This window comes from Lipotes vexillifer, unplaced genomic scaffold (assembly GCF_000442215.2).
Source record: "Lipotes vexillifer unplaced genomic scaffold, Lipotes_vexillifer_v1.1 scaffold370, whole genome shotgun sequence".
Classification (NCBI taxonomy): domain Eukaryota; kingdom Metazoa; phylum Chordata; class Mammalia; order Artiodactyla; family Lipotidae; genus Lipotes; species Lipotes vexillifer.
The window spans coordinates 1,707,379-1,732,353 of NW_006772699.1; the positions used below are offsets into that span (position 1 = coordinate 1,707,379).

Below are 24,975 nucleotides of genomic sequence, written 5' to 3' on the forward strand. Positions count from 1 at the left end.
GCTCTTCCAGTGCTCTCCACTGATCTGTACCTGCTGTTTCCTACAAGCCATCACTCTGTGCTTGTCAAACCTCAGAGCTTTTCCTAGCTAACCACTCAGAAAAGCACTAACCGAGACTCCAGACTTGTCCTAGCCTTGCCACTGACTAGCTCTGCTGCCTTGAGAGAGTTCCTGGATTTCTTTGAGCCTCAACTTCCCCATCTATACCTAGAGGCTAATAAACTTTTCCCTAATGATCTGGCAGGGCTGTTGCATTAGTTAAACAAGATAATACCAATGATGGCTTTGGGCAAACCGTAAAGTAGTATTATGCACATATGTAAGACACACAGTTTCCCTATTTTACTTCTCACTAGTACTTTTTCCATTATACAGGTTGGGAGACTGAGGCTCAGACAGGAAAGTCACTTGCTTAAAGTCACATAAGTCATAGCAGCAAATCTGGAATTAAAAGCAAATATCAAGTCTAACTCCCAAACTCATACTTTTAATCACTCTATTACACTGACTCTGATGAGACAAAGAATCAGAGCAGCAATAGCTACTAGAGTCTCAAAGTATGATCTCTACTGTAACAATCATCTCCCCTCTTCTTAAGACCCTTTCATTTCTCTTCGGATTTACAAATCTCCAGGCAAAAGCTCAGGTCAACAGTGTATGTCTCGGGACTTCCCTGGTGGTGCAGTGGTTAAGAATCCGCCTGCCAATGCAGGGGACACGGGTTCGAGCCCTGGTCCAGGGAGATCTCACATGCCGCGGAGCAACTAAGCCCGTGCGCCACAACTACTGAGCCTGCGCTCTAGAGCCCACGAGCCACAACTACTGAGCCCACGTGCCGCAACTACTGAAGCCTGCACGCCTAGAGCCTGTGCTCCGCAACAAGAGAAGCCACCGCAATGAGAAGCCTGTGCACCGCAACGAAGAGTAGCCCCTGCTCGTCACAACTAGAGAGAGCCTGTGTGCAGCAACGAAGACCCAACGTGGCCAAAAATAAATAAATAAATTTATAAAACAAAAACAAAAACAGTGTATGTCTCATAGGACCGCTAAACCTCACTCAGAGGGGCCCAGAATCACTGTGCCTTCTTGCTAGGACACAGGAAAGATGTGATTCTAGTTTACATGCTTGTTGTAAGCCCCTTGTTTGCTGTGCATTTAGTGCTCAGAGGGGTTAAATATCTGTGATGAGTTAAAAAAAGAACTTTGCCTACAAATAAAGATGTCCCAGATAACAAATTTTAGTGCTGGAGCCAGAATAATGGTCTCCATTATCCTGAAAAAACAGGAAGGCTTCTCTGGGCTGGTTTTTGCAGCTTTGCTTTTATTCTTCTTTGCTCTGAGATGTCATCAAGCTCTTTAACTCAGGGTTTTAGCCATCCTCTAAATGCTGGAGTCTCTTTGTTCTGACAGTCACCCACTTACTCATTGCTTATTGAGCACCTACTATGAACCAGGCATAAAACTAACTCTTCCGAATAAAACAGTGAGGAAGGCAGGCTCACCTTCTCCCTCTGCATAGCTCGCAGGCTGTTGGAGGGGAAAGATGACTCCGAAAGAAGGCAGTTAGAACTTAGGGTGGGGTGTTATGAGAAATATCCAAAGCCCAACAGAGGACCTCTAACACAATCTATAAAACAGTGTAATCCTGGCCTGGAAGGAATTCTACGTGTTGCCTATACAGCTTCTAATTCTAGGCGCAACTTCTGGGAAGGGGCAATTACCACCACCATTATCCTGCCTTTGGACAACACTGTATCATATCTTTTTCCAGACTGATGGAGTCTAATTTACCCGTTTCTTTTATTATTGTTCTCATTTCAGAGGATTTACTTTAATAAATCAACTGGTATTTATTGAGCACTTACATTGGTGGCCATGGGGGCAGAGAGACAAGAGTGCTCTAGGGGAGTATTTATCATATTATATACACTCTTTGTGTATCTGTTGGCCTCCCTCTGTGACGAGAAGCAGGGACTGTGCTTATTCATCTTTTTTTTTTTTTGCAGGACTTGCTTTGGGCCTGGCGAGGGTAAGGGCTCAATGATGGCTTGTGGAAGGAAGAATGGAAAAATGGGAGAGTGGAAAGAAAGAAGGAAGGAGGGGAGGAAGAGAGGGGCGGAGAAGGGAGGGAGGAGGGAGGAAGTGGGGAAGAAGGGAGGGAGGAAGGAGCAGGCAGCCAGGCAGGCTGTTGTGATCCCTTTCTTTAGACAGCTTACTTGGGTAGCACTTAGCAAACCGGGGTGCCGTCCAACTTCCTCCAGTGGCACCTCTGAACCCGACACACGCAGTCAGGAATGCAAAGGAGAGGGTAGAAAACCTTCTGCACGTCGGGAAGGTTACGCGTCAGCATCCGAGGGCCTCCTGCGAGCAGATTTTCCCAAATCCCCCTTCCGAGACGCAACATCGCTTCCATCAGGAGAGGCAGGCACAACTCCCGTCCTCTGGCTTCTCCCAGCTAAGCCCTGGTGAACAAGCATTCAGTTTACCCGTCCTGTCCGCGCCAGGGCCTGCTGGCTTTCTCCCGTGGGTTTCTGTAGTTTGCCGCTGCCTCTTTAGGTCCGCTTTGCCTGCTTGATTCAGGGCTATAAGTTTTCACCAACTGCACAAGTCTCCTTGCTGGCCACCCTGACTCCAGTCTCAGCGATTCACCCTCCCCACTGATGCTGGAGCTGTCTTTCTGCAATGAAAATGTGATCACACCGCTCCCCTACTAAAACCTTTTCGTTGGATCCCCCTTGCCATTGCCATATGGATCAGGTATTCAAGGTCCTCCCTGACCGTCATTCCCCCATCTTCCACCCCCTGACTCACTAACCTCAACTCTCTTCACTGTTCCTCTTGTGCGCTGTGCTCCAGCCACGAATCTCTGACAAGCCTCAACTCTTTCACATACCTCTGTCCCTTTGCATAGGTTGGTGATTTTTCATATGCTGCTCCTTCTGCCTGGAATGCCCTTCCCCTGGGTGAACTCCTATTCATCCTTCAAGACCCAACTCATGTCACTTCCTGAGTGAAGCCAGAATCAGGCCTGTCTCTCTGCGCTTTCCCACATCTTTGTCCTTACCTCCAATGGAATCCTGGCCCCTGTCCTGCAACCACTGATTTACTAGTCCGCCCCCTCACCACACTGTGAGTTCTCCAAGTGCAAAGATGGTGTCGTATTCTTTTTATAATATCATCTTCATATTAAGCATTTTACCAGTAATGCATGATTTTCTCATATGTAATAGGCCAACTGCAAATACTTGAGGAACGAAAGAACAAATACATTCATTGGACTTGTTCTTACTCCACTTTATTCTCTGTCATGAGCCATTTGGGCACTGGGGATTCCACAGTGATTGAGAAAGGCAGGGTCCCTGTGTACACATGTTCATTCTGTGTGACATCCAGAGACAGGGTGACAAATAGATGAACAAGATCATTTCATAGGGCGATAAGTGCTCTGAATAAATATAACTGGGTAGTGGGATAGAGAGGAAGGGCAGTGGGGGCTGAGGAGCTGCTTTAGATGGGTCAAGGAAGGCCACTCTGAGGAGGTGATGTTTGAGATGAGACCTGAACGATTTGAAGGAGCCGACTGTGCGGAGGTCCGAGGGCTTAGCATCCCACGCAAAGGGAGGAGCGAGTGCAAAGGCCCGGAGGCAGGAAGGAGCTTGGGGTGTTCAGGGATGGACTGGAGCATGGGAAGCACAAGATGAGTGAGAAGGGACCCAGACCGTGTAGAGTCTTGCAGGGCACGACCAGGAGCGTGAACTCTGTTGCAGGTGCAGTGATGAGTGAACGGCTGCTGAGATTAGCAGAGATGCCACCAACCAGTGGGCACTTCCTGTCCCTCCCCCCTCCCCGCCCAAACACACACGAGGTTACCGCCTGCTCATGGGGGCCGGCGGGAGGGCAGTGAAGCAACTCAGACTAACTAGGAAACACAAAGGCCGCCTGTCCAGCTTTGTTTTGAAACCGTCAGTTCCAAATTTTGCTAGCTGGCAGAGACAGGGGTTATTGATTTTCCCTTCTGGAATGCATGTCCTACAGAGTCCTCGCAAATAGAAACTGAAAAACAGAGGAAAACATAACTGCTGAGAAAGATAGAGCAAGGGGGCGTTTTTTTAGAAAACAATCTATACTGGTTTTGTCTTTTTCTTATTATGGTTTGTGGGATTGTGGCTTGTCATCTCTCTTTTTGCCCAATTCATTTTCCCCCTATCTCTATGTCTTACAATTATCTCTCTCCCTCTCTCTCTCTCTCTCTCTCTCTTTTCTCTCTCTCCCCTTCTTTTTCTCACTGTATCTTCCCCAATCCCTAGCACGGCATTTGCATATGGTAGGCAGGGAATAATGGCATGTCAAGTGTTGGTCTATCTACTGGTCAGTCTACCTGAGTGCCTCTTTCTCCAGATCAATCTATCCATCTCATCTCCCTTTAAATATAGCACCTTTCCCCCTCCCAGACAGGCAGCAGAGTGGGATCAGCCCATAAAACCAGCTTTTAGTAATTGCAGAGAGTGGTATCCCCAGCTAATTACTTTCTCTTTTCTCTGGAGAAGCAGAAGCAATTAGGGGCTTCCTTCCACTGCCTGGGTAGGGGCAGGGCGTCAAATCCCTCCAGCACCAGTATTACAAGGTTCAAACACCCCCCTGGGTCCTTTCTCTTGCCTCTGACGACAGCTGTATGCTTGCCTACTTGCCTCTGTGAATCAGGCCTCCAACTGCCAGCAGCCTCCTTGGTTCCTTTTTCCTTTTTCCTGTTGCTAGCATGGCTGAGTAGGGAGTACTCTGGGTAGACAGCAATGTCTATGGATTGAGTCCAGAGACGGTTGGGTGGGTTACCAAGGGCAGGCTAAGTGCGGAGGCCTAAGCCCAATGGTGTCTGCTGACTTTTACTAAATTATACACACTGATCAAAACTCAATTTTGCCATCTGGAAAATAGGGGTAACACAGTCTCTTCCTTCTTGAGGGGGACTGTCAGGACAAGCAAAGAAAAATCCATATCAAAACTACAAAATTATAAACAACAAATAGCCAATCCTTGATTTTCTCCTCTTAGTGAAGCATATGGTATCATGAATAGGCCCAGTTGGTATTTCAAGCCTGACATTCCAATAATTTATCATCTTCTCCTATTTTACTTAAGTAACAAGTAGAAGAGTGTTATATTCCCTGAGCTCACACAAGGTGACGGAGAAGGTTCGAGGGCTGGCAGGTGGACTATAAACAGATCGATGACAGGGATGTACATTCCTGAGGTTTAAAATTCACTACTCATCACTCACAAAAGAGACAATCTCTACAAGTGGGTAACTGAGGTCTGGTCAGAGGAGGGTGTTTCCTTAACAGGTTTTATACAAATTTAATTTCTGCAAAGCGTCTTGTATTTTACGTGTACTGACGGGTATTTAAATGCACAACTTCAGTCAACAACCTTTACCCAGATGCCTCCCTTCCTGAACTTGCTCCTCAGCTTGGGTCCTATACCTCCAATTACCCACACTTCATCTTCTCTTAAGGCCACAAGATTATTTAATTTCACTCCCTCTTAGTCAAACCAGAGATGTAGCTGTGGTCACAGACCAAAGTCACATAACCAGTAGAAACAGGGCAGGATGCCAAGCTCACCAACACATAGAAGACGCTCCGCCCACACTGCCTGTGGAAGACGTGACACTACTTTACACTCAACTCATCATCTTCCAGCCTTGTTCTTCCCCTGATCTTTCAACCTCTGTGGAGTGGGAGCTCCAAGAAGGCAGAGCTCACAGATACATATCTTATTTCCTGCATTCACCCCCAGAACTGGCATTAGTAGGAGCTCGAAAAACATTTTGAGGGCTGCATGGATGAAGGACTATGAGAATGTGCCATCATTCTCTGTGTCATCTAAATATGGAACTTATCATTTTCCCCTTCCTTTCCTGGCCTCTAGTAACTCGTGGATTGCCACTTCTCTTGCCTCAGTCCCCACTGGCGTCTTACTGGGGGCTCCTCCTTTCGTTCCTGATTGCGAGCCCTGATCCCTCACGTTGGACCACAGCCTCATCTCCCACCGCCCCCTTCCTTCTTCCACCTTCTCCTGTCCTAGGTTCCTCTTCCAGAATCAATGTTTTCATCATGATCTTTCCCAGACCGGAAGCTAGGCACCTTCTCAGCACCTACATCTAAAGTCCATACTCCTTGCAGGCGAGGCTCGCCACCACCTGGTCCCCACTTCTCTTTCTGACCTGATCACCTATTACTCCGCGTCATAATCCCTCCACTCCCATAAGACGGCTCGGCGTAGGTCCCTTAAAACACACCTTGTATAGGTTTGCCCCCCCTACTCCGCACACACTATTTGCCTGTTCATTCGGCAAATTCCAGTCATCATTCCAGGCTCCGAGAAAGTCTTTACAGTTATAACAACAACAAAGGAAGACAGCAGTAATAGTAGCTAGAGCTTTCTAAGCACCTTCCACATGTCAAGCATAGTACTGAGTTATTCATACACATCATTTCATTCACCTTCACAAGACTGCTAAGAGGTCAGGTACAATTCTCATCTTCCTCTCCCTGTGGAAGAAATCTAGGCTCAGAAGTGTCAAGTACCGTACCTGAGGTCACAGACTCAGTACGCAGAACAGCTGGGAACCAGACACAGATTTATCAGATGGCCACCCTTTGGGCGACACTGCCTAAAGCTACTGTTCTTCTCTGAGCTCTGACAGTCCTTCATAATGCCTGGCCACTCACTGGACCATTTTGCTGTGGACTGTTAAATTATTAAACTTCCTCTCGTATGCACGTTTCTTGTTCCCAATTATACCGTAAGTCACCTGAGAATTAACACTTCTGGGTCTTAGAAGTTCTGGCCCCCCCAGAGTATGGTGACTGAACTGATGAGAAGTATAAAGTAACCAACCCGTTTCGTTTTGTTGGTTAATTCAGCCTTTAAGCAGTGAGTTTCCTTTCCTCCCCTGTCCCACTAGATCCTTGCTGTTTAGGACACACATCCAGGTGGAGGAGGAGGGCCTGTCCGTAGCTCTTGAGTTTGTGGACTCTTAACACTTTTAGCTCCTGAGGCCTTTGTGAAGTTAGAGACAGTACAGGAAAACAACAACAATGACCGCCCCCCCAAACCCCAGCAACTATTGAGGAACACTGTGAGTCTCAAGACTCACTTTCTTGAGAATCAAAAATGTAGTTGGTAATTACACAGCCCTGCTTATCTATCACCACAATATGTTTTCTTATTAACTGGCCCATTTAAAATTAGAGCCGTGAGATAGGATAGATATACCACTTTATGTATGTAAGATATTAATTTAGGGCTCAACCATCAAGAAACTGGCTGACTTTAGTCACTGCCCTTCTCTGGTCCTCAATTTTCTCACTGCTGATCTGTGGGGTTTTATTGGATCTGTAAGTTCCCCTCTCGTCTTGCTTTTCTGGGATGCTAATCAACACAACCTCTTAGTTTTGCTTTATGTGCACCATCTCGAGTCACATTTTCTGCAGCTTTGTCTGCTCCTCCCGGCCCGCTCCTGCTTCTGGGCAAATGCTCCCAGATGAAGCAATGGGTAGCCTGCTGTCTGGAGCCCCTTGCAAAGTGCTCTCTGTTCCCTGCTCCCTGCACCCCAGATGCCTCTGCCCTCTGGTGTGCTTTGCATGTCAAACGTCTAAAGCTTTCTGCTCGGTTCTCGGCAAAGGGGAGGCACATAGCTTGTATCAGGAAGCCAACATCAGCTTCCCGGCACGCCAAAATCCCTGCAGTACTTACAGGGAGAACTAAGAGCTAAAGCAGTTTTAAAAAAAATCTCCTTCAAGACTTCTCGAGTTGGATGCAAGCCTGTGGAGGAGGTCAGTGGGCAGAAATGCCTTCTCTGTACCCCTCTCCAAAACACATGGGCACAGTGGTGTGGACAGAAAATTCAGGAGGCACACTCCTCGTGAAGGGAAGGGCCCGGGAGTCATGATAAGCAGCAGACAGCAGGGGGCCAGGTAGGAAACAACAAAGGTTATTTAGCAAGTTCAAAAGCGTGGTGATGGAACAGTTCTGCATCAGTTGCAGTAATGGGCAAAGGAATCTGCACGTGATAAAGTGACACAGAATTGCACATGCGCACATGTGTGCACACAGACACAAATGAGCGTGTGTAAAACTGGAACATCTGAAGAATAAGGCCTGTGAGTTGCACTCATGTCAATTTTCTGGCTTAATATTATATGAGAGTTATACAGGGTGTTACCACTAGGAGAAAACTGGGTAAAAGCGAACACAGACTAGTCCACTATTTTTGAAACTTCCTGTGAATCAATAATTATTTCAAAATAAAAATTAAGAAAAACCCCAAGCACCTAGTGCAGTAGATCTGGCTATGTCTCCCCATGATCCTGGGACACAGGTCCTGACTCTCCCTCATCAGATCCTAACAGTGAGATCTTCACCATCATGATCTTTGTCTCCCATTTACAGAACACTTAACTATGTACGAGGCACTAAGCGTTAGAAACATTTTCTCATTTGCATCAATACCCCACCAGGCTATCATCCCTATTTTATAGAAGGTAATGACCTTGGGAGAAGCTGAGTTGAGCCCCAGGCCCACAGAGTGCGGCCAGGCTGTGACTCAGGTCTGGGACTCTATGTTCATACCTGGGGACAAATCTCCAGAGAAGAACAAGACTCCCTGGAGCTGCCGTGGTGCTCGACGTGTGTTCCCTGGAAACCACTTAAGCACACCCCTCAATCTGTCTTCAAAGGCGCCTGGACTGAGGGCACAAGTCACAGGGATACCACCTCCCTGTCCCGTGTCCCTCACGCCTGCTCTGGCTGGAGAACCACACCTGCAGCGAAGCAACAGAAACATCACTTACAGGTTCTTCACGTCTGCGATGCCTCGGAACGCCTTCCTCGGGATCCCCAGGATCTGGTTTTCGCTCAGATCTCTAAACGAGAAGAGAAGAGGCACAGGCATTGAGGACCCAGGCCCGGCTTTATCTGCATCTCATTATGATAACAAAACCCCTCTGGAGGCTGCCTCTGCGGTTAGGAGTGTTTGGGGGACTGTTTAGTCTCAGGCCCCAGGCTGCTACAAGCCTTCACATTGTTCTAGCGATGGCCTTGCTGAAATGGTTACCAGGCCAGCGGCTGGCCTCCAGGGCGGGCTCTGTGGGTGGTCTCACACCTCCAGGCCACGAGCCAAGTGCTGGGTTATTTGTGGCACACACAATACACCCAATTCTCTTGTTCTGCCACCTCCCAGAGATGACCCCTTCCTCCCGCCTCCGCACAGCATCCCTCCCCCACCGCAGGGTCAACACCACTCAATCTCCCATCTTCTCAGGGACTCTCTCTGCCTTTTTCATCTGAGATTGGAATGGAGCCTGGCCATCCTGACTTTCTGATGGGGGATGACCCTCTCTGCTTTTCTAGAGCCCCAGAGAGACCCCTGGGGGCCACCTGGATCGTGCTACTGACAGGCATGATGAATTCAAATTGCATTTCCACACACCCACCCAAAATGGGGGTCCCACTGCACCTCATGTAGCATTTAGCAATGCTAACATGTTGCTCTGAGCAAGGATGGGAAGGGACAAAGTGTCAGGTCCTGAAGGTGGCTCAAACCCAAGTCTTGTACCAGGGTCCCCTTTAAGAATCCCCAAAGCCTCAATATCCTTTCCTAAGACCCATGGATTTTTTTTTTTTTCATTTTGTTTTCCGGTTTTATTTTTTTGCTGGACCAAACACGTGCACTTGTTTTCATTCATACCCCAAGTTTGTTTGGGGTCTTAGTAAGTAATCAAGCATATATATGTGTATCAATCATATATATATATATATATATATATATATATATATATATATATATATATTCTTTTTAAAATATATCCATTATTTTGAAAAGAACACAAAAACCTTCAGATATTAAGGTAAAAAATTACCTACCCAGACACAACCACTGTTACCAATTAGGAGTAATATATATATAAATTTTACCAATCTGATCTCATAGTATGTAGTCTGTTTTAACCTCTTTTTTTGCATACTATATTGAGAACATCTGTTCCTGTCATTAACAGTACATGTATGCCAACATTTTTTTTGTTTTGTTTTTTTGCCGTAGGCAGGCCTCTCACTGTTGTGGCCTCTCCCGTTGCGGAGCACAGGCTCCGGACGCGCAGGCTCAGCGGCCACGGCTCACGGGCCCAGCCGCTCCGCGGCACGTGGGATCCTCCCGGACCGGGGCACGAACCCATGTCCCCTGCATCGGCAGGCGGACTCTCAACCATTGTGCCACCAGGGAAGCCCCTATGCCATCATTTTTAATGGCTGTGTATCATCCAATTCTATAGATGGCTATACGATCCCATGTCGCTAGGTATTTATTTACTTGCCGTTTAAGGAAACACCAGGATGAATTTTCCTGCCCACACATTTTGAGGACGCTTGTATAGCTACTTCCTTGCTATAAAGTCCTATAAGGAGAATGTGCTGGGTCACAGGGTAGACACGTCTTAAATTGCCGTGTTGTCCTAGAGATGGATGGACACTCCCACACTGATTTTCCAGGGGCACCTAATCAAAAGCTATAGATGACTCCAAATATATTTCGAAAGAGGGGTCAGACAACCATCCCCCACTAAAACCTGGGCCCTCTAAATCACCATTTTGCCAGGAAGCAGGAGGAAACATAGGAAGCATAAGAGAGGAGCCCATTTTTCTGCTCTCATCGGCTGAGCTGAACTGAGCGGGCAACTCTGAGTGGCGGGCTAAAAGTCAAGACATGTGGGGATTGTCTGGGGCCACTGTTAGATACCAAGGCAAGGCTCAGAGTTGGGGTAGGGTGCAGAGATGAATACAAAGAGAAATCCTGGGGCTGAATAACAGGGTGCTCCCCATCTCAAATCCACTTTCCTCTGCCTGTGACTGATATAAGTAAATTCAGATGCACAGCGGGCCCCACTGCAGGCTCCCCTGGCTGGGCCTGATTCAATGAGCAGGGCTCCAGCCTGGAGTCGGGGCGCTGAACAAAGCCCACGATGACAGTAGAGGTCAGGCAGTGTCACCAAGGCCACTCCTCTGCTCTCCATCAGCCTCCAAGAGAAAGGGGCCCAGGTCCTGTCATCTGACTAATGCAATTTCCACCAGGCATCTGGGCTATGCCCAAGGCTCCGGCAGCCACAATGGGCCCAGTCTTTTCTGACAAGTGAAGGCTGGTCTCTGGGACAGCAAGCCCCTGCCCGCTAGCCTCCCAGGCTCAGATGCTAGTTTTGGCCGCTCTGGAAAACAGCTCAGGCCACACTTTTGGCAAATGGCTAATGATCAAAATCAGGGGCAGGTGGAAGATACAGGAGAGAAGTTTAGAACGATCAGCTCTAAAAACGCTTGGGAGCCAGATGAAGGGGTACATATCCCAATTATGCATTAACCCTTTGAGTTTAAGGCACCCCGGTATACTGAAAGAATAACAATTGTATGAGGGTTCTGGTTTGCAGTACAGCGGGATGAAGAAAGGACAGCCGTATTTAAGCAGAAAAATCTGATGGAGTTGCTGGGCAATCTCCCACGAAAGCGGTCACACAGACAAAATCCTGCACTTGGATGGGACGGCCACTTGGGTTTCCCTTCACTGTTTTCTCGCTGTAAATATACCCAGGGTTGCTCCTACTTTCAGGAGCCTCGTTTAAAGTACAGCTCTTCCCGTCTCCCTGCCATGGCTTTCCTCCTGCCGCAATTGAGCAAAACAGTAGATTGTAGGGAATTTATCTGCTACCCATGACAATCTGCTTGTAAATTTTATTAATTTTATTTTCCATTGAGCCTCTCTTCTCTGGCTAACAATACCGCTGCCATCCATCTGCGGGACTGTATATTGATTTCATAAATACCTCCAGTGGGCTGACAAACTGACAGCTTTAATGGTGTTACTGATGGGGCGTGGAGGAGGGTTCAGGGCTGGGCGCTTCATTTTCGGTAACTGTCCCTTCACAATTATCTCGGGGCCTTTGTGGGGATTCCTAATAGTGTGTCTATCTCAGCGTGATGCCAGAGCATGGAGCTATTAAGTACTATCCTTGAGAGAGACAAGAGCCACCATTTTTGGCTGACACTTAAATAAAAATAACAAAATCTATCCATAGTGCCCACGAGCTTAGTTCCGGTCAACTGCTTGTTGGGGGTGTAGTGCCTCCCTCAAAAGTGACCAGGGAAAGGGAACTTGCTTTTTCTTTTTTTAACCTTAGATGGACGGGATGAGGTTGGAGTAGGGTGAGAGAAAGAATGATGAGCTGGGAGTTTCTGGGGAAATAAAGGAAGATGGCTGGTGGGAAAGGCTTTCTCGGTTGGGAAGTGGGGTTCCCGATTGGGATGCCTTTTTAAATAATTAGGATTCTGAAAGAAAGGCGAACTGCATTAGCTAAAGTGCATTTTCCTGCTTCTGGAAAATGATTAACTGGCTGATTATTCCATCCAAAAACACCAGACCAGAGAGGACTTATTAAGGAGACAGTAAGTCAAACAGGAGTTGGCAAGAACCAATATATCCCCCTTCCAGCCAACATCCCCCCCCCTTTTTAATTTACTAAAATGCTTTGGACACAGATTAACTTTCTTCGCAAATTTATTATTGCTTCATCTACCTTGAAACAGGGACTGCAGACGCTTTGATAAATGGATTGAAAGGTTGTCTAGTTCCAGTGGAGCTTTTGAAATGCTTCCCGGGGCTCTCCCTGCAATGTCAGACATGCTTTGTTCTCAGAGCAACAGTGAATGACAGTCCCCACCTTCACCCCACCCCTACCTCCCCATGTTTACCAGGCAAGGCAAGAAGCAGGAAAATGCTCTCCTTTTTGCTCTGGCGGGGACAATGTGTTTGTCTCGGTCACCTTCATGCTACCAGAAAGTCCTGTCTGTGTTAAATGGCAGTTTATGGCTCCTAGAGGTCCATGTCAAATTATTCCGAAGGTACAGAATGGGACTTGGAAGCGCCTCAAGAATTGGGGAATTCTTGTGTGGGAAGTGGATAGAGCCACTTATTAGCTGTATGATCACACCAACTACTGAAATGCTCTATGACTCAGGTTCCCCATCTTTACAGTGAGGCTATTAATTTTACTGATCTCTTGCAGATTAATACTGAGGATGAAATGAATTGGTATGTGTATACTTTGCACAGAACCTGGAACCCTGGAGGCATTCAGTGAAAGGCTGCATGTATTTCTTGGACTTTTCCTCCATTTAGCCCTGGATTTGCATCGCTGAAAATGTCCCTTTTCACTATCCTCAGGACATATGCCTACAACTCTGCAAAGAACAGAACATATAAGCATTGCTAATATTCTTTCCATAAAGTCTGAGGGAGGTTAAACTTCCCCTCCTCTATCATCTAGATACGAGTATCCATATTTGACTCTAGATTCTCTTGGATAAAACAGGAGAGCTTGATTCAGGAGTAAAGTTCTGTCTAAGGTTGGGCATGCTCAGATGCAGATGCTTGGCCAAGTGATGGATTCACAAAGCGCTCCTGGGAGAGGCAAGTAAGGGATGGAGGAAATAGGATGGAGAAGGAAATAAAGGACAATTAGGTAAAGTGCTGGTCTTAGCCCCAAACCCTGGGAGCTCCTGTCTCTAACCAAGGGATCTGGGTCTTTGTAGCCCAGCATCAGACAGCCCTTGGTTAGACCACGCAGGAGAAATGCAAATTCCCTGGCTCTGCCTGTTCTCCATAAGGGCTGGATGAAGTGACACTAGCAACTCAAGGACAGGTTGCTGCAGAAGTTCCCAGCCACGACTTTCAGCAGCAAAAAGTCCAGAGAATCAGGAGATGGGAGCCAATGTCAGCAAAGGGAACCCAAGGGATCCAAACCAAAGCATTTCATAAGAAGGCTTCAAGATCAGTTTTCCTAAATCAGGAAAGATTTTTTTAAAAAAAAAAACTCTTTAATCTCAGAAGATTAAAAAAAATCAGCCCTGAAAGATGACATATCCAGGATCAAGGATCAAGAGGCCATGCATGGTAGGGGGTGGGAAGCAACGGAGTGGAGCAAACCCAATCTGGTACCTTCTTTATCTACCTCCCCAAACCCTTTGCACTAAGACCAATCAAGTGCCTTTTTAGTAACATTAAAAAGAAAAAAATCCATCAACTCCTGATTAGCCAAACTAAAAGAGGGGATGATCTAAAAGCATTTATATTTAGAATCCTTTATTGGATTTGGGATCAGGGCAGTGAATTGCGATTCTGATCCTCTTTGGCCTGAGTATGTATTCAAATTACTTTCCTAGTCACTCACTGCCTAGTAGGAAGAAACTGCCCATTGGTGCAGTAGGTATCAATCCAAACTCATTTCATTTCTGATGGATAATCTATGAATCTAAAATTTCTTGGACTTTCAATGCTACCGTCCTATACAAAGCTGAACCTTGATCCCCTACCCACAACTCCTCAAATATGGTAACTATGACACATCACTCTGCTCTAGGAACCAAAGAGAAAGATATTGTTTTGCTTACCTTATTTGATACAGCAGGAGGGACAGATATGCAGGAAAACTTATTCCCTGGGGATTTTACAATGTGGGCCTTGGGGAGGATTTATCTTAAAAGGTAAATTTCTTGTGCAGGCGATTTATCTTAATAAGCAAGATTATATGTTTGCAGTTGGGTCACTGTCAAAACCAAATGAGCCTCAAACATATGTCCCAGCTAGGAAGCCCTGGTACCTCCAGCTGAGTGTCTGGTTAATAGCATCCTCTGTCTGAGGGAGATTACAGTGGAGTACCTGAATCATTTCCTGCAAGAAATGCCACCTATCTCAGAGACCCAGAGACTCAAAGTATCAATGGGGGACGAAAACAATGATTTCCCACCGCTCCAGCTGGGTTTCTAATATTTCAGGGCAGCAAGAGTTGACACTGCCTGCTCCCTTGATGTGAAAAAGTTACTGAATGAAACATTTCAATAAGAGCTCCTTCCACCGCGCCTTCTTTGATAAGCTCATTAGAAAAGTCCTAGTCAGAGCGTTCAGGTGTTTAATATTGGTGGATTAAATGCCAGTTCAGACTCTTACTTCACTCAACAAAAAAATGAATTGAGCACCTACTACGTGCTACACTACTGAGACACAGAAATGAACAGAACCAAGTTTCTGTCCTCCTGGAACTTGCATCTCATGACCCCAGATACAAATAAACAGACTCCTTTATATGAACATAAACATCTAGACACCTCAAAAAGTAAGAGCTGCAGTTTCAGTCTTTTTTCCTTTTCAATAAGAAGGAAGCCTGTATCTAAATTCACACTGCAAGACTGTTCCTAACCACCAAGGAAAATAATTCACAGTTTTGTTTTACTCGAGGTCCAAAACCTTTTTTGGTTTTTAGGAGCAGGGAAAGGGAAAGGTGCCAATCTGAATCACTGGGACTTGCAGAGATGCAGATTTGTTTCATCAAGTATTTTGGATTTTATCTATCTATCTATCATCTATCTATCTACCTATCTATCTATCTATCGCTGCATTGGGTCTTCGTTGCTGCGCGTGGGTTTTCTCTAGTTGTGGTGAGCGGGGCTTACTCTTTGTTGCGGTGCGCGGGCTTCTCAATGCGGTGGCTTCTCTTGTTGTGGAGCACAGGTTCTAGGCACACAGCCTTCAGTAGTTATGGCGCACATGCTTCAGTAGTTGTGGCGTGCGGGCTCTAGAGCACAGGCTCAGTAGTTGTGGCACACGGGCTTAGTTGCTCCGCGGCATGTGGGATCTTCCTGGGCCAGGCTCAAATCCGTGTCCCCTGCATTGGCAGGCGGATTCTTAACCACTGCGCCACCAGGGAAGTCCATGGATTTGTCTTTTAAAGTGGACAGTTTGATAAAAATCAGGACAGCTTGAAAATGTTATTAAGAGTCCGCATGGCACGGGGCAGCTGCTCTCACAGTGGGGCTCACCATCTACCTGATCAGAATTTACTGATGATGCTTTGAAAAAAATACAGATCCCTGGCTTTTAAAATAATTTAGATATGATCATGGTATTGTGTTTTGATGTATTTGCTATGTTATTATTGTTCTTTTCATTTATGTCTTTATCTTTGAGAGATACATACTGAAATAATTAAGGATGAAATGATGATGTCTGGGTTTTGCTTCAAAATAATATAGAGGAGGGAGAACCGGGTAGAAGTATAGATGAAACAAGATTGGCCGTGAGTTGATACTTATTAGAGCTGAGCGATGGGCATAAAGGGGGTACATTTATAATCTGTGCTTGACTTTTACACAAGAGTGAAATTTTCCATAATAAATTTTGTGTGTGTGTGTGTGTGTGTGTGTGTGTGTGTGTGGTACGTGGGCCTCTCACTATTGTGGCCTCTCCCGTTGCGGAGCACAGGCGCCGGATGCGCAGGCTTAGTGGCCATGGCTCACGGGCCCAGCCGCTCTGCGGCATGTGGGATCTCCCTGGACCGGGCCACGAACCCGTGTCCCCTGCATCGGCAGGTGGACTCTCAACCACTGCGCCACCAGGGAAGCCCATTCCATAATAAAAAAATGTTAATGCCAATTCCTAGGACCCATCCCAGACCTACTGAATCAGAAACCTTGGGAATGAGTTCTGGACACTTTGGGCAAGTGTGAGAACATGGGTAGAATGATTAGTGTATGTGATTAGGTGTTAAGTTCATGTTCTAGCCGCGTGTCTTTACGAGCATTAATACAATTCTCTAAGCCTCAACTTGTACTTCTGTGATATTAGGATAAGCATTATAGATAATGGACAAGCAAGTGCTTTCTATATTTGAACGCAGGATATAAATGCACATCACTATCTTCATTTCATTAGCATGAGGTTAACAAACATAGCATCTTACTTCTTTATGTATCTAGTCTGCTTGGGTCCAAGATGCAAAGGCCTCCTGTGTCTCAGGTGTGACTCTGCTGGTGTCAGGTGAAATGCCCGTGGGATAGATAGGTACGTAGGTAGGTAGATAGATAGATGATAGATAGATAGATAGATAGATGGTTGGGTAGGTAGGTGGATGGATGGATGGATGGATGGATGGATAGGTAGGTAGGTAGGTGGGTGGGTAGGTAGGTAGGTAGATAGATAGATAGATAGATAGATAGATAGATAGATAGATAGATGATAGATGGATAGGGTCTCCTTACACGGGGAGGCCGAGACAGGCAGAGTGACAACATCTAATCTATATTTTAGAAAGCCACTCAGGGGCCCAGTTTGGAGGCTGACCTAGGAAGAACTAAGAGTTCATGGGTGGTTACACTCCTCCCTGGGATCTCAGAGATATGGCAGAGGCAAACCAAGCACTCTGTCCCTCCCAAATGCGCAGGTGAGACTCTACTTGACTGAGATGAGGACATTCCTGGTGGGGCCTCACAGACAAGTGATTTCCTACATTTTTCTAGGAGTGCTGCGATCTAGGGGAGAAATCAGTGGAGGGCAGGTAGTGAGCCGAACGACGCAGCCAGGCTGAGCGGCAGATCTAGAGCTGTGACTGCAGATGAAGACCTGGTGTTCAAGCACAGTGGGACTTAAGGATCCTCTGAGGGGCTGAGGGCTACGAGCTCCTACAAAAGGCTGCAAATGGAGTGAGGGTTATTGGTTTACTCTCTGAGTAGTTACTAGTGTGGGCACCCTTTCTGGGCAGTCGTTCCAGAGACCACAGACTCAAATGTATTAGGGTTTCGCAGGTTGAAGCAAATGAGTAAAGCAGGCTGAATGTGGACAATAGTAATAGTGAGGGGGTGAGCTAGGGCAATGCAGGGCCCATTTAAATTAATTTCCCCCAAGTCAAAACCAAATAACCCTCTGTGCTGGCCAACAAAACACTTCAAGGGCTGAAGGGTGTGGAGGCCAGCACCCCTCCAGGGAAGACCCACTAATTCTAGAACAGTGCTGTCCCATGGAAGTATCATATGAGCTACCGATGCAATTAAAATGTTTCTCTCAGCTGCATTAAAAACAATAAAGGGCTTCCCTGGTGGTGCAGTGGTTGAGGGTCCGCCTGCCGATGCAGGGGACACGGGATCGTGCCCCGGACCGGGAAGGTCCCACATGCCGCGGAGCGGCTGGGCCCGTGAGCCATGGCCGCTGAGCCTGCGCGTCCGGAGCCTGTGCTCCGCAACGGGAGAGGCCACAACAGTGAGAGGCCTGCGTACGGCAAAAAAACAAAAAACAAAAAAAAGAAACAGTTGAGATGAATATTATAATAAAGCATTTAACTTAACCTGACATACCCAAGATATAATCATTTCAATATGAAATCAATATGAAAATATATTAGTGAGATACTTTACAATTCTTTTTCATACCAAGTCTTCGGAATCTGGTGTGTATTTTATGTACATCTCAATTCGAGCCAGCCATCCTCTAAGTGCTCCATGACCACATGCGGCTGATGCCTATCGTATTAGACAGTGCAGTTCTAGGGTAAGGCTAGGAGCTGGATGCTTTAGCTACGTGTCCACTCATTGCCGAGAGAGAGAAAGAGTTTTAGATGTTGGAGCCAATCTAAAGGAGCCCAGTGGAGTACTGCTTGGTGCTGGGGGCACGGCGGGCGGGTTTGGGTTACCAATAGGAAATGTGGAAGGGAGTCAGTCAAGATAGAAACTTCTGGATTCGGGGAAGCAAGTCATGAATTGAAATATTCCAGTCATTCAGCCATCCCTCCCGGGAGCAAAGAATCTCCTTCTAGCCAGAGGAATTAATTTGAGTCTTTCCAAACCATTACCCTTCTAGGGCTGACAGGATATAACCAATATTTCCAGTCCAAATAGAAGCTTTTTGCATTTGATTATCATATGCAGCTCCAACTAAGGCTCTTTGTGTTCATGAAATAGCATTATATATAACTGACTGATCATCTCCAGCCAGTGGTACAGAGGCTTAGCTTTTCAACAGTATACTAATCTCTGGGATTATCACAATTTAGTGACAAATGAGTTACATTAGACGGGATTGGGGAGTTCTAATTATCAGCCCAATTGTGCCTTCTATTCTGGTCCTGACTTCCCCGTGCCACTAAATGGTCCAGAAAACATTACCAGGATTCCAACTACTGGCATCTGACTCGAGTCTGTGCGTTCATCACCAACGTACCCTTCAGGGAGTAAAACTGTGATTCAGGTATCCTTACGTCATGTGCAGAAATCTGGTGCTGAAAATCATCTGATCTTAAGGATCTAATCAAGTACCTGAGACAGACCCCTGCCAACTTATTTCCCCCCCCCACCCCACAATGAGATGTTTTGTTTTGATCTGTCAATATTGGTTGGGGTGGGAGGAGGGGTCCACTCGGTTCAGAAAGATGGAGATTGGTGTTTTCTTATTTTCCTTTGTTTGAAGCTGCGTGTCTGGCCAATGGAGTTTGGGAAAGGGAGCCCATTTCTGTGCAATCCATCCTCCTCCCTGGCTGACATACTGTTCCCACCCCCCTCCTTCCCCTCCGTCCCTCTCTCTTGGCAACCCTCTGAGGCTTTCATCCCTAATTTGATTGTCGTAGCTGACACTGTCAATCTGAAATCCAGTAGCATGTCTAATAGCTGGCTGGACAAGGGGCATATGCAGGAGGAGTCGAGGGAGAGGCAAATTCATCTTGAGAAGCAGCTTTATGTAAATCGATCCTTTGGCCGAATGCTGGAGCCAAGCATTTGCTGATTAATTGCAGAAGCGTTCTTGTCTTCTTTAGAGAGATGGCCCAAACTGAGTCCACTCTTATTCACAAAGACATTCCCATGCCCAAAAGCCTTTTGCAATTAGGAGATGAAACCTTGCGAGTGAGGGGGTGGGGGGAGCGTTTATGGAATTGTTCTGAAATGAAGCGTGTGCACTTGGCCTGCTTCGTGATTAATTGTTGACCTGAGTACCCTCATTTGCCTCCCAGACGGTGTCCTGACAGCAAAAGTTCTGAGGCACAGCATCCCATAGGTGAAGATCTACTTGTGCAATAATCAGCAGAAATGAAGAGGGTAGCTAGCGTGCTTTCTACACGTGTTTCTCTTGTGGATTCCAAATGTATATTTTCAGTTACCGCTTGGGCCCATGTCTGTTGGCATCAGAAAGGAGGGAGTGCATCTGTAATGGACGCAATCCCCTTTCCACGTCTTCTAAACTTTGCCAGAAAAAGAAAGCTCCAGCGAGATGGCACATCATCCTCCAGGGTGGTCTTTTTAACTCCGTCCCAGGGCACTGTTTAACTTGCCTTTACCAAGGCAAATGAGGGGCCTGCACACAGGTAAAGTGAGTTTGGATCTGGAAGGACTGCTTGTTGCTGCCGACCTACACGCTGACCAGAGGTGGAGCTGGTCAGGTCACATGGTCTTCCCCACTGTCCCCTCCCTCCCCCACTAAATTATCAGCTTCACGTGGTCAGGGACTTTTGCTAAGCACAAGGCCTGACGCATAGCTTAAAAAATACTTGTTGAATGGATAAAAGAAATAGTTGAAATGATTTCATGCCGTTGCCTGGTTCAAGGATGATAGAGAATAAATCTCAAGCTATGAGGATTTTTTTTTCCAAGTCCAGTTTGTCCATTTAGATTAGAAAGAGCTCTGGCCACTTGTTGTACCTTTCCACCTCCACCTGCCTGATGGAGTATCATGCGTGTGAAGTAACGCCACTAGAACAGGCTTACATTCTAAGGAGCCACAGATAAATTCTCCAACTGAGAAGCATTTAGTGAGCTGAGCTGAAGTGTGGGAATGAGCAATTATACTGGGAAGGTAGGCTAAGCAGATGCATAGTTAGGTTTTCGGGGACAGAGATTAAACCTGGCCTGAGAGGGTGCAACAGATTTGGAAAGTGGATTCGACCCAGAAAGGGGCTGTGTGCCTGACAATGTTTCATCTCCCCGCTTCTGATTTCTGGCGCTCGTGGAGGCTAGGATAATATAAGATAATGAAACTCTGGTTGCCGAAGGAGACACTTTGAGCCTCAAGCTGCAGGAGATGTCAAAAGGGGATGGAGAGCTATACCATGTTCTTGGACTGGAAGAATCAACACTGTGAAAATGACTCTACTACCCAAAGCAATCTACAGATTCAATGCAATCCCTATCAAACTACCAACGGCATTTTTCACAGAACTAGAACAAAAAGTTTCACAATTTGTATGGAAACACAAAAGACCCCGAATAGCCAAAGCAATCTTGAGAACGAAAAACAGAGCTGGAGGAATCAGGCTCCCTGACTTCAGACTATACTGCAAAGCTACAGTAATCAAGACAGTATGGCCCTGGCACAAAAACAGAAAGATAGATCAATGGAACAGGACAGAAAGCCCAGAGATAAACCCACACACATATGGTCACCTTACCTTTGATAAAGGAGGCAGGAATGTACAGTGGAGAAAGGACAGCCTCTTCAATCAGTGGTGCTGGGAAAACTGGACAGGTACGTGTAAAAGTATGAGATTAGATCACTCCCTAACACCATACACAAAAATAAGCTCAAAATGGATTAAAAACCTAAATGTAAGGCCAGAAACTATCAAACTCTTAGAGGAAAACATAGGCAGAACACTCTATGACATAAGTCACAGCAAGATCCTTTGTGACCCACCTCCTAGAGAAGTGGAAAGAAAAAGAAAAATAAACAAATGGGACCTAATGAAACTTCAAAGCTTTTGCACAGCAAAGGAAACCATAAACAAGACCAAAAGACAACCCTCAGAATGGGAGAAAATATTTGCAAATGAATCAACTGACAAAGGATTAATCTCCAAAATTTACAGGCAGCTCATGCAGCTCAATAACAAAAAAATAAACAACCCAATCCAAAAATGGGCAGAAGACCTAAATAGACATTTCTCCAAAGAAGATATACAGACTGCCAACAAACACATGAAAGAATGCTCAACATCATTAATCATTAGAGAAATGCAAATCAAAACTACAATGAGATATCATCTCACACCAGTCAGAATGGCCATCATCAAAAAATCTAGAAACAATAAATGCTGGAGAGGGTGTGGAGAAAAGGGAACACTCTTGCACTGCTGGTGGGAATGTGAATTGGTTCAGCCACTATGGAGAACAGTATGGAGGTTCCTTAAAAAACTACAAATAGAACTACCATATGACCCAGCAATCCCACTACTAGGTATATACCCTGAGGAAACCAGAATTCAGAAAGAGTCATGTACCAAAATGTTCATTGCAGCTCTATTTACAATAGCCCGGAGATGGAAACAACCTAAGTGCCCATCGTCGGATGAATGGATAAAGAAGATGTGGCACATATATACAATGGAATATTACTCAGCCATAAAAAGAAACGAAATTGAGCTATTTGTAATGAGGTGGATAGACCCAGAGTCTGTCATACAGAGTGAAGTAAGTCAGAAAGAGAAAGACAAATACCGTATGCTAACACATATGTATGGAATTTAAGAAAAAAACATGTCATGAAGAAACTAGGGGTAAGACAGGAATAAAGACACAGACCTACTAGAGAATGGACTTGAGGATATGGGGAAGGGCAAGGGGAAGCTGTGACAAAGCGAGAGAGTGGCATGGACATATATATACACTCCCAAACGTAAAATAGCTAGCTAGTGGGAAGCAGCCGCATGGCACAGGGAGATCAGCTCGGTTCTTTGTGGCTGTCTGGAGGGGTGGGATAGGGAGGGTGGGAGGGAGGGAGACAAAGAGGGAAGAGATATGGGAACATATATATATGTATAACTGACTCACTCTGTTATAAAGCAGAAACTAACACACCATTGTAAAGCAATTATACCCCAATGAAAGGGGATGACTGGCGGTGAGGGAGTTTTGATGATCTTTGCGATAATCTGCTCTGTGATCAGTCTCCTCACCGCCGAACTGTCTAAAAGATCTGGAAGCCCTCAAGGAGCCTGAGGATTAGCAGAAGTCGGGGGTGGGAGAGGAGGAAGCGGAGGTGGGAAGGAGAGAAGCAGCCCAGAGCAAGCCGTGACTATAGTTTGGGAGCAGTTGAAGCCACTTTCCAATGTCTGCCCCTTGTAACCTTAAATGTTCAACTTGATGATGAGGAAAGAGTTCTTTGCACATTCCTCTGGACGCCGCGTGCGTGCCTGATGCTAAGACTAATGTTTTGTGGACTGAACAACTCCTCCCTCCCACACTTAAGGGGATACAGCACTGGGGTTACTCTTCTGCGATCCATCCTGTTTTCTTGAAGACCTGGGAGGCGGCAGGGGCAGAGGAGCAGGCTCTGCTTTGGGCTGCAGCCGTCCAGAGGCTGGAATTTGGAATGCAGGGCTGCAGCTCAAGGAAATGTGGCTTGTATATGCCTGTTCTTTCTTGTAACTTTTCAGAACCCCATCAAACAAGTGAAATCTCTACGGTGAAGGTGAGATGCTAACCCAGGGGCCATCTGCCAATAAAATCAATGTGGTTTCAGAAAGCCTCAAGATTACCTTCTACCGAGGCAGGAAAGCAATTCAGCAAGAGCTCAGCGCTCTGCGTTGCAAAGCCAGCTTCTGGAAGCCCAGTGTTGGATGAAGTATAAAGCAGCTTAAGGCATTAGTCTATGTTAACACTATAGAAGGACATTTCTCATCATGACCCTTGCGCTATTTACTATTCCACTCAAAGCAATTACAGTTATTGCTAATAACTCACACCTGTGGCTGTTCTGGTATTGGCGAAAGGGGAATAGATGCTGTTCTCCGGCTTATTTATGTAAAAATAGACGCAGTTCAATAGATTTACACCAAGTTTGAAGTTAACACTAATATTTAATCCCAGACCTGCTTCTGACCATTTAGCTTGAAAGGCACCAGACAAGGGATGTGAGCCCTGGGAGAACCCAGCAAACCGCAAAGATGACATTAATTAGTGACGAACGTGAGACTGCCGCCACTAGTCTCATGCCAGATACAATAAACTCCCCTGTCCCAGGCAAAGAGGACAGGACCTCACGGTGAGAGCTGGGGGAGGGAGAGGGAAAAAAGGGGAAACACCTCCCTGGCCTCTCTGAGACTGTGCATTGATTGCAGCCTGAGCCACACTCTTCCTGGCAACTCAACTCCTTTCCTTTCATACCTGAGCCCAGAAGTCCTGCATATGGTCAAGGTCCCAGGAGGCAGTGAGGCACAGTATCAAAAACATGGCTCAGGAGCCTGGAAGACCTTGGTGTGAACTCCAGCTTTGCCTCTTGCTAGCTGTGTGTCTTTGCATGAGTAATTACCCTGTCTGAGCCTCAGTCTCCTCATCTGTAAACTGGGGACAGTGAAGTGTCAAGGGATTATTATAAAATGCCTAATGAGTTCAGAGCTCTTTGCTTGTTGCCATGGCTCATCAAAAGCACTTAATAAACACTAATTATTATGAGTACTGCTTGCATCTGTTCGAGTCTGCAAACACTCTTGAGTTGAAGACAAGAAAATCCCTGCCTCCTTTGTCCCATAAAATATTACACAGGAACTGTGAAACAGCAACTCAAGGTCAAGCTTAATATCAAAGGAAGCAATAATTGTGTTCCACTCAAAGCTGTGTTTCAAAGGTCCTGCAGGGAGACCCAATCTCTTAGAATCTCCCAGGCTCTCCCGAGGATGGAGAGGGTGGGGCAGCAGAGAGAGGAGCATAGGTGAAAGCCACACAGCTCTCTGTAACCCCCCTAGGAAGCTGGCTGGGCATGGCTGGCTGTGCAGTCACTGCTGTGCAGAGGAGAACTGGGCAGGAGATTTCCATCAAGAGGAAGACGAAGGAGAGCCAGAAGGCGGCTGGTGGCACAGCAGGGAGGAGAGGCTGAGATCACAGCCCAGGCAGGGTTCAGACTGGGAACTGGCCTCAACACAACACAGTTCTGCGCTGAGAGCAGACTGTTGATCCAGCTGCCTCTGCACAGACTCAGAACAAGCCAAGGTAGTCCTCCACCTTCCAGAGGAAGCTGGGGACTTGCGTGAGCTTCCAAAGGGGTCCAGAGCCATGCAGGAAACAGCCTTCAGAGGAAAGGCTGAGATCAGTCAAGGTGGGAAGACCAGTTGACTTTGCTACTAAAGCAGA

At 46.3% G+C, this 24,975-nt stretch overlaps 1 protein-coding gene across 1 annotated transcript in view; it reads right to left on the reverse strand.

Annotated features, from left to right (window-relative positions):
• SLIT3 (slit guidance ligand 3) overlaps positions 1 to 24,975 on the reverse strand; it is a 627,706-nt gene that overhangs the window by 210,459 nt on the left and 392,272 nt on the right. Inside the window, exon 5 of the mRNA XM_007447825.1 lies at positions 8,853 to 8,924. Coding sequence (XP_007447887.1) covers positions 8,853 to 8,924 — 72 coding nt within the window. The remainder of the gene's footprint in view (positions 1 to 8,852; positions 8,925 to 24,975) is intronic.